Below are 13,103 nucleotides of genomic sequence, written 5' to 3' on the forward strand. Positions count from 1 at the left end.
AGAAAGAGTCTGAGGCTCAGTTTTACATCTGGCTTCAATATTTGCAGAAGTGTGCATCCACTGCCTTTATGGATGACATCTGGCTTCTGCAGAACACATTTAGAAGTTTTTCCAACAGAGGACAAATTAATTATACACTTACGGCACGGGGTGTTTGGTCTGCTCACAAGCTGTGGGAATGCAAAGATAGCTGACATGTCTACTTCATGGGTTTGAGTTTGATCCTTTTCTTCAGTCTGGTCAGCCCAAGCTACTGATTTTTGTCTTTGAATAAGCTGCTCAACCTCCCCAAACTCAGTCTCAGTTAAATCATTTGTCAACCCAGCTTCTTTCAAAGTCAGGTGTTGCTTGCGAAGAACGGGAAGCAAAGTATTTAGTACTCTGTAAAACAGCAAGAGGCAAGACAAGTTTGCTTAAGTAAACACAATTCTTACCCAGAAAACAAAAATAAATCTTGTTTCTGTTTCAATTTAAACTAATTTCTCTGAATAGGTCTTCTGAAGTTATAAGTGTCAGAACATAAAGTCTTATCACACCTGCCATGAAACCATACTTACTTTTCTGTTTGCTTATAATACTGGTCTTGAAGGGACACCAGAGCTAACATGTGCTTAATCTGTGCTTTCAGGTCCTGAACTTCTAGGTTTAAATGGCAATACTGCAGATCTTGACGAAGTTCCTTTGGGGAATTGGGAAGAAAAAAACAAAATCAAACAACTGCATATCGAACTGATAGGGAAAAAACTAAAATTTAAGCTAAAAAGTAATATTAATTCAACCAATATTGAAAAGTAAATGTGGAGTGGAGCTGTATTATGATAAGGAAGTTTTATGGCAGAAAAGTATGAACTGTTTGATTTTTATTCACATGCATAAGTATTGCTTTGTAGATTCCTTTGACCAGTGGTGGGTGTGCTGCAATCAGCATTAAGAATCCAACAGGCACATGCTTTACCTATGCAAACCCAAAGATATCTTCACCTTTTTTTCTGTATACTCACATACTTTATTTCAATTATTAAACTGTTCTTAACTCATAGGTTTTACCCTTTCTCCAATTCTCCTCCCCCTCCCCAACCCTGACAAAGTGAAAGGCATTTTACCTTTGGAATACACCCATCTTGACCCAGAAGACGCATTTCATTTTCAACACGGTGCAGCCATTTGGTGTTTTCCTCAAAATGTTTGACCTCCTCTTCTTTTTTCTTCTGCATGTGCACAGAGTGGATATTAAGGACTGCAAGCCTTTGATCCCGCTTGCAAGTGGCCTGAAAAAAAAAAAGAATTAAAAAAAAGAAATTAGCATTTAAGGGGAAAACCTTCAGATTATGTTTACCAAATCCTCTCTCTCTCTCCATGTAAAGATTTCTTTTCCTTATTTTTATGTAACATAAACAAATAATTCCTAGTTACTCAAGTATGAAAGTGAAGAAGCAATTTTATCTGCTTTGTTTTCCTGAATGTGTCCTAGAAAAGCCCTGATAAATAAAATATTGGGCAACAGGAAAATCCTCTATCTGCAAGGATCAAATTCTTCCCATGTTTTGCTGAAATCTGGCAACTAAAAGGCTCAAACCCAGCAAGCTGGATATGAATGAGGTAGTATTCTAAGTCCTAACAAGGGAAAGGGTACTCTTTCTGTTCAGAGGACAACTACACTCTGCTGAATACCTCAAAAATTAGGTTACTAATGCAATAGTCATAGAGAAGTGATAATCAGTGTGTCCCATTTTAATTAAATTAACTCATTGCATAATTACTTAAGCAAAATATACACATGAATATAGCAAAATGAAGAGATGATACCTTGCAGTACATTATAGAAAACCCACCTTTTCTACTTTTTCTTCAGAGCACATCAGTCGAATTTGTTCATGACATTGATTATGGTAGTATTTCTTCAGTGTGTTTTCTTTTAGTTTCTTTTCCATGTTGAGGTATTCTTTTCTGATTTCCTCACGGTTTGCAAACACATTTTTAAGGGTTTCTTTGTATCTAGAACCAAAGGATAAGAATAAATAATTAATTACTTACTGAACACTTTTAATGGCCATCTCATTTAGAAGCAGATATTTCAATTCCGAGTTAATAAAATAAATATAAAGAACTTAAGAGGAAATAAGTGAAGCCTGTTATATATGAACACTAAATAAAGTGTCAATATATCAGAAAGGGTTTTATGTATTTGAACTGAAAATGAGATGTGAAGTTTTTAAGGGGTCACTAAAAATAAATCTTCTTGTATTTATGAAGTTGACACTGGGATTTAAAAGAAAAGCATCTGAAACTTCTCACATAAGTCTTATCTGTACCTCCCAAAGATACTAAATAGCTATGTTCTCTACTTTTTATACCAATTTATTAAACAGATCAGACCACTGCTGCCATAGACACAAAAGGTCTTCAAAAAACCTGCCACCTCTCTCTCAAAAAAGGAGAACCAAGAAAGTCTTTAGTTGCTCATGTTCCCTGAAGTTGTACTATTTTAATCACTAATGGACAACAAAAACATGGTCCATGTTCTGATTTTAACTCATAGCAGGTTAATAGTGGGGAAAACCCAAACTAGTAGATGGTACTCAAGGAGTTATTGAGTAACCAGTTATCTGTTTATCCCTACTCTGCAACACAAATCAGAATAACAAGGATAAGGAGAAACTCTGGAAGCATTGCCACGTTGCAACATAAGTTTCAGTGGTGGTACTTGTTCACTTCACTCCTGAGCACTGAAAATGCAACAGCACAGAACGGCCCAAAAGACACTGTAGTATATCTCAATAATGACCAACTTGTATACAAAGCATTTCATAACATCCTGTGTTGTTAGAACTCTACATAAGAATAAAGACACAGTTTAACATGTAAATGTTCTAAAGACATGCAACATTTGAGGTTGCTACAGTGTTTAGCATTAAAAACAAAAAAATCATAAAATTAAGTGTTGTAAAATTGCTAAAAAATAACACAGGTTGAATTACAGAGCAAGTTGCAGAGACATTCTTGCCATGTAACTGACTTCTTGCCAGTATTTCAGAAGTAGCAATTCTATTTCACAGTCTAAAGTTTGAGTAACTGAGCCCTTTATTCTAGGGTTTCACTACTCTCCTTTTAAAAAGAAAGAATTAAGAAAAGAATTCTTCTGCACAGTTTTAAAAATAAAGCAGTTTTCCCTAAGTGTCCAGAGAATGCTATCATATCTAGGTAAAAATGCATATTAAAACAGAGAAGTGCTATTTCTTTAAGGAGTCATTACAGGTTAATGGCTGGACTCTATGATCTTCCAGGTCTTTTCCAACCTAAAAGATCCTACCACAATGCAAGTCAGCTGCAGTGTATCAGAGTTCTTACCCTACACTGTTACTATCTGTACTACTATACTATCTACTGCACAATTGCTTGCAGAATTTTTGCCCTCCATAGTATCCATAGAAACACAGTTCCTCCCAGCTGCCTGGGAAACACAGCAATAAGGAATCCAAGTGAATCCTCCCCCTCTGTTTCCCTCACAGTAAAAACTTGGGCATAATTTAGGAGAGGGTGCACATCCTGATTCTACGTACAGTCCTCATGAAGAACTATTACCAGTAAACGTGCACCTATAATCATCTGTGCCCCAAATACAGCATCAAGTATAGAAGCCTTTGCAAAGTTCCTGCCTTGAGCTGGATTCACTCTTTCAATAAGCACACTTCTCTTCTTATGGAGTTAGCTTTACCCTCTCTTCTTCCCTTGAAAAATTACAAAGTTATCCTGCAGGCATATGCAGGGTATGAACCCTCTACACTGCCTTGTCTCAAAATGCTCATGGACCTGTTGGTTGTAGCTCCAAAGCCAGCATCCACTGTCTACCTCAACAGGCTTAAGACTTGAAGGGCTGGCAGACAACACGACTCCAAGCTTCAGACAGATGGAGAAGGAATGATTTCTGGGTTTGAAGAAGCAAGTGCAATACTCAGTGAGTCTCTTTCAGGTGACAGTGAAGCAAAAACCATGGGTAGTTGGACTGAAATACAAGTTCATGGATAAGACTCTTTCCTGCCCCAAACAAGAGGGAGAAGGCAGCACAATACCTTCAAAACCTGTAAGTGAGCGTGGGAGAAATCAACTCATCACCCACACCATCAGTAGGATGAACCTGACAGGATATTCATGAGGAAGAACAGAATGAGATATTCACTTTATTTCTGATATTTAGAGGGAATAGGATAGCCTTACATGTGGCTCTATGGATATGCTATAACATTAAAATGCAAACATTCCCTGACCAACTAATCTTGGCATAGAATATGTCCAGCATTTTGAAAAGATATTTTAGAGACCTCGCCCTTGACTGACTCTTCCCACACACAAGGAATGAAATAAAGGGCAAATCACAGGAAATTAAATCAATCTTAAAGACATACAGTGCAAAAATATGCAGGGAAACTGTCAGAACTATCAACATGACTTAGAAGCCCACACTTATTTCGAAAATTAAATTTAAATAACCTGAATGAGAAAGTTTATTGAAATGCCTGGGATGCCAGTAAAACAAAGCATAGTTAGAGAATGTTTTGCTTTTGAATGGGTTTTTACTTCACCTCAGCAGGTTTCCCAGGTTAAAAACCAGCACATTCAAAGGGCCAATTAAAAAAAGCTAAGTGAATAAACCTAGGTTAATAATTCTCAGAAATACACGATGACATACGCAGAGACAGATCCAGAAAGACTTTTGCACCAACATCTTGCCTTCTCGTGGAATAGATCGACTTCCTCAACAAACTGATACTTCACATCTTAGTTTGTTACTTTTTGTGGGCTCTCTTGAGACAGCCCCATGAGAGAAGATCAACAGGAATATCAAGAGGAGAAAGAGGTCAAGAAATATAAAAGCCACAGAAAATAAGGAATCTACAAACATACGTTAAACTCTTCGTAGAGAGAAGAGCTTCAAGGTTTTTCTCTCTCAAACCTTGCAGGAAAGATACTACTTGAAGTCGTGTCTGCCAACAGTAGCAAGAGCTGCTGTCACTTATGCAAACTCCATTCTGCCTACCCACAAACACAACCTGTTAAGCAGCTTTGCTGGAAGCCAGCATTCATATGCTCCTTCCTGTCACATCTCATTTCCTGCATCCCCCCCTTTCGTTTTAAATCCACCACCAAGTTGCTCCAAAAAAGAAGCAGCACATTATGCAAAGCCATACCCAGTCTAAGTAAAGCAATGTTAAAATGAGGAAACCAATACTGAAAAGAGCAAGTTTGTTTTACAAATGCGTTTCCAAGCTTGGGAAGCTCCGTTTGGGAAGCAAGATTGAGATGCAATTCATTTACCTTTCTATTTCCACTTGCTGGTTGTTTGAGAGTTCTGCAGCATGATAGTTTTCAGGAATGCTTACTTGCTTTTCTTCATATTCTCTCAGTTTCTCCTTCAACATTAGGATCTAAACCAAAACAGGCACCTTTTAGTCGGGATATAGGGTTTTTTTTTTGGGGTTTTTTTTGGTTTTTTTTTTGTTTTTTTTTTTCCAAACCTAGCATTCTGTGCTGATATGTTGAACAGCTTTACAAATGGCAGTAGGTAATATTCCTCTCAGAAGATAAAATTTTCTTACTTTAAAATACTATATGGGAGAATTAGGACAATACAATACTGCCTTTAAGGTTGAATCCTATATACTTTTTTTTTTGTATTCAGAATTAATCTTTCAAACTTTTAAACAACAGATCTTTTTTTACATACCTCTTTCTTTTGTTCGTTGCAAATTTTAACATACTGGCTTATGTGACTGTCCAAACTAACAACATTGCTCTTTAGCTGTAAAGAAATAAGTAAGAATTTAAGGTGGCTCCTTCATGTTTTCATGCATAATAAATACACTGTGTATAATTACTACATAGTTAGACATACACTGTATTATGAGGAAAGGGATGAATACAATCCTGACTTGCACAACAAAAATATGACTCTCAGCTTTTGCTGTCATCTGTTGCACACCCATGGCCAGGTAATTTTGCTCAACAGAACAATAAAAAGTAATTACATTTACATGTGCAAGCACATTTTGCATTTATTCAGACTAGTTTGACCATTTAATGTGTATCTTGTAGATTTTACTATAAAAACTATCTGTAATTATGCAACAGATGGAAACTACAGTGAACCCCATATTACATAAAAGCAATTAGGAGCTGCAATAAAAAAGATTATGAAAAAAATCAAAACAGTAGAGATCAGAAGACAGGACATTCTGGTGGCTTTTCCTTTATCAATATAATTAATATAATCTCATTGTCAGTATAATCTCTTTGAACTTCTTGGCTTCAGCCGAATCTACTTGTAACAAACCTGGACTGGCTCTTGTACAACTGGTCAGACACATCTTTAATATACTTCACAGTTCTTCAACAAAGTAACAAGAAGATACTGAAAACAGATGTGAGTTCTAACAGTTGAGGATTATTCCTAAATCTCATGCTCCCTGAACAAACTATTTCAAACTGGCAACATCTTCTCATTAATGAAGCTATGTTGCTTTTAGGTCAGATCTAGTATCTAGTCTGTACCTACTACATCTATCACTCATATAAGGAAGAGGTGTCTGTAACAAGGAAGAGATAACTGAACAAAACTGAGACAAAAGTAAAGGAAAATACAATATTCCAAAAGCAATAATTATCCTTCTCTTAATACTGTATTATTATACTTCGACAAGAGACCAATAAATACAAATATACTCACAGAAGACTTGATATCCTTGGCTCGGTTTGCATACCTCAGAGTGTTATAGGTATCATCATAGAACAAGGAGGAGGGACTGACAGCAGCTATCATTATTGTCCGGCAGTTTCCTCCAAGGGAATCTTTCAGCAGACGAGTGAGTTTGCTGTTCCGATAAGGAATGTGTTTCTTGCGCTGAAAAGAGTTGTACACGTTTCTATGGATTAGTCAACTGTACTTAGAACAAAAGTCCACTCAGAATTTCAACAATGCCACAAGACATGACAGTCATGAAACTTTTCTTTGACCTAAGTAATTTTTCTTAAAGTTACCTATACCTCTCAGTTTGAGTCTCTTGAAGCTGTTTAATACCTTTACATCATGTGTATTAGCTAGGTTACTTTCTGATGTCTGGATACATAACCTTTATTTGTCATGGGGCAACCAACAGAAAAGGCAAGATACATTAAACTACTTTCAGTTCACTTTGGGAAGGACCTCTAAGATCCCTCTAGTTCAATCCCTCTGCTCAAGCAGGGGCAGCTAGAGCAAGATGCCAAGGACTATGCCAGCTGAGTTTTCATTATCTCCAAGGATAGAGATTCCACAACCTTTCCAGGCAACCCAACTCGGCCGTGTGAAGCTTTTTTTCAAGCACATCTACGAACTTTCTGTCTATTTGTCTCATGGTGCCAAGTTAGGTCACTAGGAACCCAATCCTGCACCAAATAAATCCACATGAAGAATCTTCCTTATGCCCATAGTATGGGTTTTAAACTCCTCCTTCCACTCCAACAAGATGGTGACAAGAATGTGCGTCACCAGGAAGGGAAATAAAAGCTCTGATCCTTTTCTCCTGGCATATCTGAAGGGAGAATTTGCTAGTTGCCCAGAAGGACAAAGAGAGTGTCATGGTAAACAATGGTCTTGACTTAGGCAAAAGTTCAGGAGGTTTTGTCATTATCCCACACAACTGTACCCCCTCCTTCCCTTGAGCTGGTGAGCCAGATCAGGAGACTGCTTTGAGCAGGGACGTGTGTGTATGTATGTAAGATCACAAAAGAACAACTGGGGATAGGTGCTGTTTTATCCTTTAAAAGTCTCTTCCCCCGAGAATAAAGATTATTTGTAAGGCTATTTGTTTACTCATACAAGGTTCTCTATGTATGTTTGATTTTGAAAAAGGTGGTAAGAAAAGCAATTACATTCATCTTTGACACTATCCTTAGGTAGCTGTACATTATTTTTGAGAACTCTTTCTCATTGGGATTGTCTTTCAGCTATCACAGAAATGATGGTGGAAACCCTGAAAACAACCTTAAAGGAGTAGCATCAACAATGTAATTCCCATTACTCAACCAGTTTAGCATTCAAAAAAAAAAAAACTAAATTCAGAACACTAGGAGGTGAAGACTGCACGGGAAAGCAGCACTTACAAACCTTTGGATCTGCCAATGCATTAATGACATTTCCAAGAGCAAGCAGGGAGCGGTTAATGTTTGTTCCTTCTACAAAACGAGCCCCCCTGGCATTTGTTGCACTGGCACGTTCAGATCCTGCCAGGTCAATGAGGGACATTTTGGCGACACGAACATTTTGATTGATACTGGTTGTTTTATCTTGCTGCCGTAGGTAAATCTACAATTAAAAAAAAAAATTAAATTAAAAACTGTTTTCAGAAATCCTTACTGGAATCCTTCTCGAAATCCAAGATAAACCTTTTTGTAAATATCTAACACCAACAGGTAGCTTGGCCTAATGGAAAAAGAGCAAACCCATTTCTGACACCTCTTAAACTCAACTTGTGTCAGGTATCAGTAAGGAAAAAGAAGCAGAGAGTAGTTGCATGGAGTTTGACTGGGGTGGAGTTAAATTTCTGCATAGCAGCCTATGTGGTGCTTCCAGCCCTGTGACCCAGGCAGTGCTGGTGACTCACTGGTGACCAGCTGCTGCTGGACAGCGGCTCTGCGGTCGCCAAGGCACTCGGCAAGAGGTTGCAAGAAAACAGCTGACTCAAACTGATTGGAAGTTTCTCTGAAGCAGCCCTTGCTTGAGGAATGGCTGAGCATCAATCTGATGGTGGCAAATGATTGTTCCCCCTCCCCTACTCCCCTTTAGTTAAGTGAACCACAAGGTTCAGAACCCCCTTGCTTTTGCACTTCTGATTCTCTCCCCCATCCTGCTGCAGAGGATTAAGTGACCAACTGGCCCTGCTTACAACAGCAGCGAAGATTAGTGAGGTTTTTTTTTTTACTCTTTACAGGGAAAAATGAGTTTCACAGCTAAAATAGCTCTTGATTCTTTATCACTTAAGATGTATATCACACTATTGTGCTTTAAATTGAAAGAGGTGTTCATTTTTTAAATGCACATTTAGGAATGTGCAATAAAGAAACGTATAGGGATAAACCAGGAAAAAGGTTGGATTTGCAGGGACTTAGACTTAATTGTATCTACCATTAATAGGAAACAACACTTAATTACTGCTGTGAAAACACACTCCAACATCTTTTGGAACGTGGTACCCACTGAAGCCACTTGTTCCTCCTCATCCCATTTTTCCTGAAATTTTCACGGTACAGGAGATGTACAAGGAATTAAACACTTTTGCTTCCTTCTGCTGCTGAAGGTATTCTTTCCTCAGGTTTATAAGGAAGTAGGCAGTATGATTATACAGTCAGTAAGGAGAATTAAAGTTATCCTTAGATGGCTTTTACTTTTCCAGAATTCTCTATAAATTTTCCCTTCTTTTGTGTTGAGTGCCTCGCCATTTGTTAATAAGGCTATTGGTTACTGACCCTTTCATGAACAGACTTTTAGACAATCAATTAGGAAACAGCTGCCATGCATGAGGCAATAAAGACAACATCTCACTAGTTCTGTAGCTTTAAGCTTTGTGCATGAGAAATGAAGTCTTCACAGCACTTTGTAACTGGGAATAATTTGACAAGTATTCTGAGTGAATCAAATACTTATGACTTGCCATGAAAGGTATCTATTCCAAATAGATATATTTCTATATCAAACAGTACAACTAACTTCAGTTGTACTATTTCTAGTGCAATAGACAAAAAGAATCCAACCTCAGACTGGGAACACTCAATCAGAACAACCCAGTAACTATCATTAGTGAAGCAGGGAATGCTGGAGTGACAGCCAAACTATGTTGTACGACTCAAGCTTTTGTAAAAATTCAAAAGATACAGGAAATGCCCCAAAGCAGAAACTTTTATATTTCTTTGTCAGTCAGCAGAACACTTTCAATAGAACAGTGTGGCAATTTGGATTTTACTTTCAGATGCAGTAATTGCCTGACCTAGATAGATGTTTCAAACAGAAGACAGATGGTACGGGAAGGCAAAACTTGCATCTCTAAAATCAGCTCAGAATGTCCCGGGCTAAGACTTTTATCAGTTTCTGAGTGAGTTTCAGACAACATCCTGCTCCAATAAAGTTAACAAGCAAAGCCAAAGCCAGCATAAAAGATAACATATCTCTACAAACAAACAGCTCTGAAAATAATAGAAAAAAGTTCAATCGAGACAGCACTGGGGATTTCTCAACACTCGCATCTCTGGAACCAAAGACACAAATCTGTTGAGCAGAACATCACAGATGTGTGGAAATACATGAGAAACTGCAGTGATTTATGGAATTGCTTGCCACTTTTAGAGATGTACTGAGAAGAATGCAAAGCCTGCCAGATCACACAATCCAGAGCTTTTTTCCTGAGTCAAGGTGAGGGAGATAAGACACCCCAGCCCAGCAAGTAAACAAACAGAAATCAGCAGTTCACTCTGTAGCACTGTACCCTGTGCCTTTTTAAGGGCAGAACACACACACAACAATGAACAACTTCTCAACCTGAACAACTTCAGAAGAAGTCTTGGTATGATCACGTACAGTGTACAACCATGGGCAAGACCTCAGGGGAAATTAAAAACAGGGAGGGCAATTTCAAACAGAAGTTTAAGGTATATAAGAAAATATAGAAGCTTTTAGAGTGGCAGTGACTTTTGCTGTGTTACATATTTAGAAGTTTCTTTAAAAAAATCCCAAAACTTTTGGTTGCTTTCATTAAGCATTGCCAAAGTCTGCAGATACAGTTAAGAACTGCCCAACAGTTGAATGATGTAATGCAAGGACCAGAATCAAATTTAATATTTTTCAACCCTGAGGGGCATCATATAAATAATTCAAGATACTGCTTTGCAGTAGGTGATAACAAACAGAAAAGAAAAGAAAATACATTTTAGTTAATGGGACTAGTTTTTAAATATCAGAGGTTGTATTTAAGGAGGAGTCAGGGGGTAGCATGCAGCAATAATCTTGGGAGAAGTTGTAAGTTCTAGTGGACTTATACAACTCATTCGAAACTCATTTATGGAAACTAAGAATCATCATTTCATTTTCTAAAACTTGGTACATACCACAACATTAAGAAATCACTTTAGTGTAAAAATTAACATTAACCAAAATAAGTACAGTAGGAAAGTACTACTTGACATTCTCAGTTTATAGTCAGACATGCAACCTCATTCTGTAAATTATTTTTCTTACAGAAATGTTGAGCAACACAATGAAACCATAAACCAACGAAAAACCCACCAATAACTTCCAGTTTATAAGATTACAATATGGAAGTATATTCCAAGCTCAGAATTACCATTTTTCAGAAGAGATATTTCTTCTAAGGTATACAAGTTGTCATAAGTATAAGTTATATGTTCAAACTATTGGAATTAGAGACCTTTTCATTGAATTCATTTTTCCAAATATAAACATTATGATCCTTTACATACTTCTAAGGAATAAGGAGTCAACGAGAAAACTGGAAAACTTCAATCCCCTCTCAGACAAACGAAGGTTCAACACAGTTTAAAAATAAAAGCTTCCTGTGTATCCAACTTTAAACAAAACCTGCAACTCACAGTAATGACCACTGCACATCTGCTGTTTTATCTTACCTGAAAGACAGCATGGGACCTGGAAGAGGAGGCATTCACATCTGTGGGATGCTGAGTTCTATTTCTATTTCCATAATCCAACATCTGAAGGATTTCCTCTGCTGATTTAGGCTTTAATGGTAGAGAACAAGATAAATACACTTTTTTTCCTTTTCCATCAACTATAGGAGATTCTACAATACATTAACAGTCACCTTCAAAAAAAGAAAGGAACTTAACATTTTATCTACCCAGAAATAAGAGAAATTTCCTGTTTCGAAATTGAGGCACTTCAAACAAATATTCTCCACTAAAGAGCAGTCATGTATGAAAAGCATTTAACTGCAGAAATTTAGATCAGAGAATATTTTTAGTAAAGAATTTAAACAAATCTGAAAAGGTCCTCCATAGAAGAAGCCTCATTTAAGAATGCCTGACTTAATTCTTCTTGTACTAATGCATTAAACAGTGATACACTAATTTTTTTTGCCCCCTCACAAGACTGGAGATTTTGGAAGGATGATGTTCACAGAGCAAGCCAAACTAAGAACACTGTTTCCTGTCAATTCATTCCATGAACACAAAATCTGGAAGCTACATAGCATACACTAAAATGCTACAAAAAAAAAAAATAGGTCCACAAGAATCGACTGTCAGATTGCAAAACTGACTTTGCCTTCATTGCCATCTTGGAGTGTTCTACACCAATGTGAAGTCTCAGGGTTGTTTCTGTTTTTATAATAACCACGTTTGAAAAGTTTCATGTTAAACTACTTTTCCAGGCCAGCATAGCAACTCTTTGGCAAAGATGCCAAGATGTTTTAGCTGAAAAACAAACCTGTCAAATCCTGCTGGATTTCAATAAGGACTGAATGCTTTACTTATTTGCATTCAGTAATATTACCAGTTTATTCCACGATGTGCTTTTGACTAATCAGTTAAGACTGCAAGTTACTGGCCAGAAAACAGCCCACTAGGAAATTACCAAGTTCCATACAACTCTCACAGAACTATGGGACCTTTCTCAAATTTCTCAAGCACATTGTGAGTTTCCATATGTATTTACATACCTGATGTAATGTCAGACCTTGAACTATCACCCCTTGCTGGGCATCTTCACGAACAGCCAGAGGTCCAGAGCCGACCAGCAGATCACGGATCTGTTCATTGTAAATCTTTGAAAGGGAATTTAAAGTATTTTATTAACATCTTCCCATACTTGACTGAATTAAACTTAAATAAACAGAAATCACTCGTCTTTTTTAGTATTTCTTTAAGGCAAAGTAACAAATTCACACTGTAGATTTTTTTCCAAACAGCTTTATTACACTGAGCTCAAAATATTCAATGTGCATGATTTCTTTTAAGCCATTAAGGTGTGTCATTTTTTCTAGTAAATAACTGTTTTTCTTATTAAAAAAAAAAACTTTTTTTTTAACAAAAAAAAAAGTTTTTGC

At 37.1% G+C, this 13,103-nt stretch overlaps 1 protein-coding gene across 2 annotated transcripts in view; it reads right to left on the reverse strand.

Annotated features, from left to right (window-relative positions):
- KIF18A (kinesin family member 18A) overlaps positions 1 to 13,103 on the reverse strand; it is a 32,203-nt gene that overhangs the window by 16,010 nt on the left and 3,090 nt on the right. For both annotated transcript variants that reach the window (XM_051776659.1, XM_051776651.1), the window contains exons 4-13: positions 12,717 to 12,821; positions 11,668 to 11,778; positions 8,141 to 8,338; positions 6,722 to 6,895; positions 5,723 to 5,797; positions 5,314 to 5,423; positions 1,833 to 1,995; positions 1,104 to 1,268; positions 558 to 679; positions 143 to 381 (exon numbers count right to left, since the gene is read on the reverse strand). In XM_051776659.1, the coding sequence (XP_051632619.1) occupies positions 143 to 381; positions 558 to 679; positions 1,104 to 1,268; positions 1,833 to 1,995; positions 5,314 to 5,423; positions 5,723 to 5,797; positions 6,722 to 6,895; positions 8,141 to 8,338; positions 11,668 to 11,778; positions 12,717 to 12,821 (1,462 nt within the window). The remainder of the gene's footprint in view (positions 1 to 142; positions 382 to 557; positions 680 to 1,103; positions 1,269 to 1,832; positions 1,996 to 5,313; positions 5,424 to 5,722; positions 5,798 to 6,721; positions 6,896 to 8,140; positions 8,339 to 11,667; positions 11,779 to 12,716; positions 12,822 to 13,103) is intronic.

This window comes from Manacus candei, unplaced genomic scaffold (genome assembly GCF_025592945.1).
Source record: "Manacus candei isolate 608988 ecotype Guabito, Panama unplaced genomic scaffold, ASM2559294v1 h1tg000009l, whole genome shotgun sequence".
Taxonomy (NCBI): domain Eukaryota; kingdom Metazoa; phylum Chordata; class Aves; order Passeriformes; family Pipridae; genus Manacus; species Manacus candei.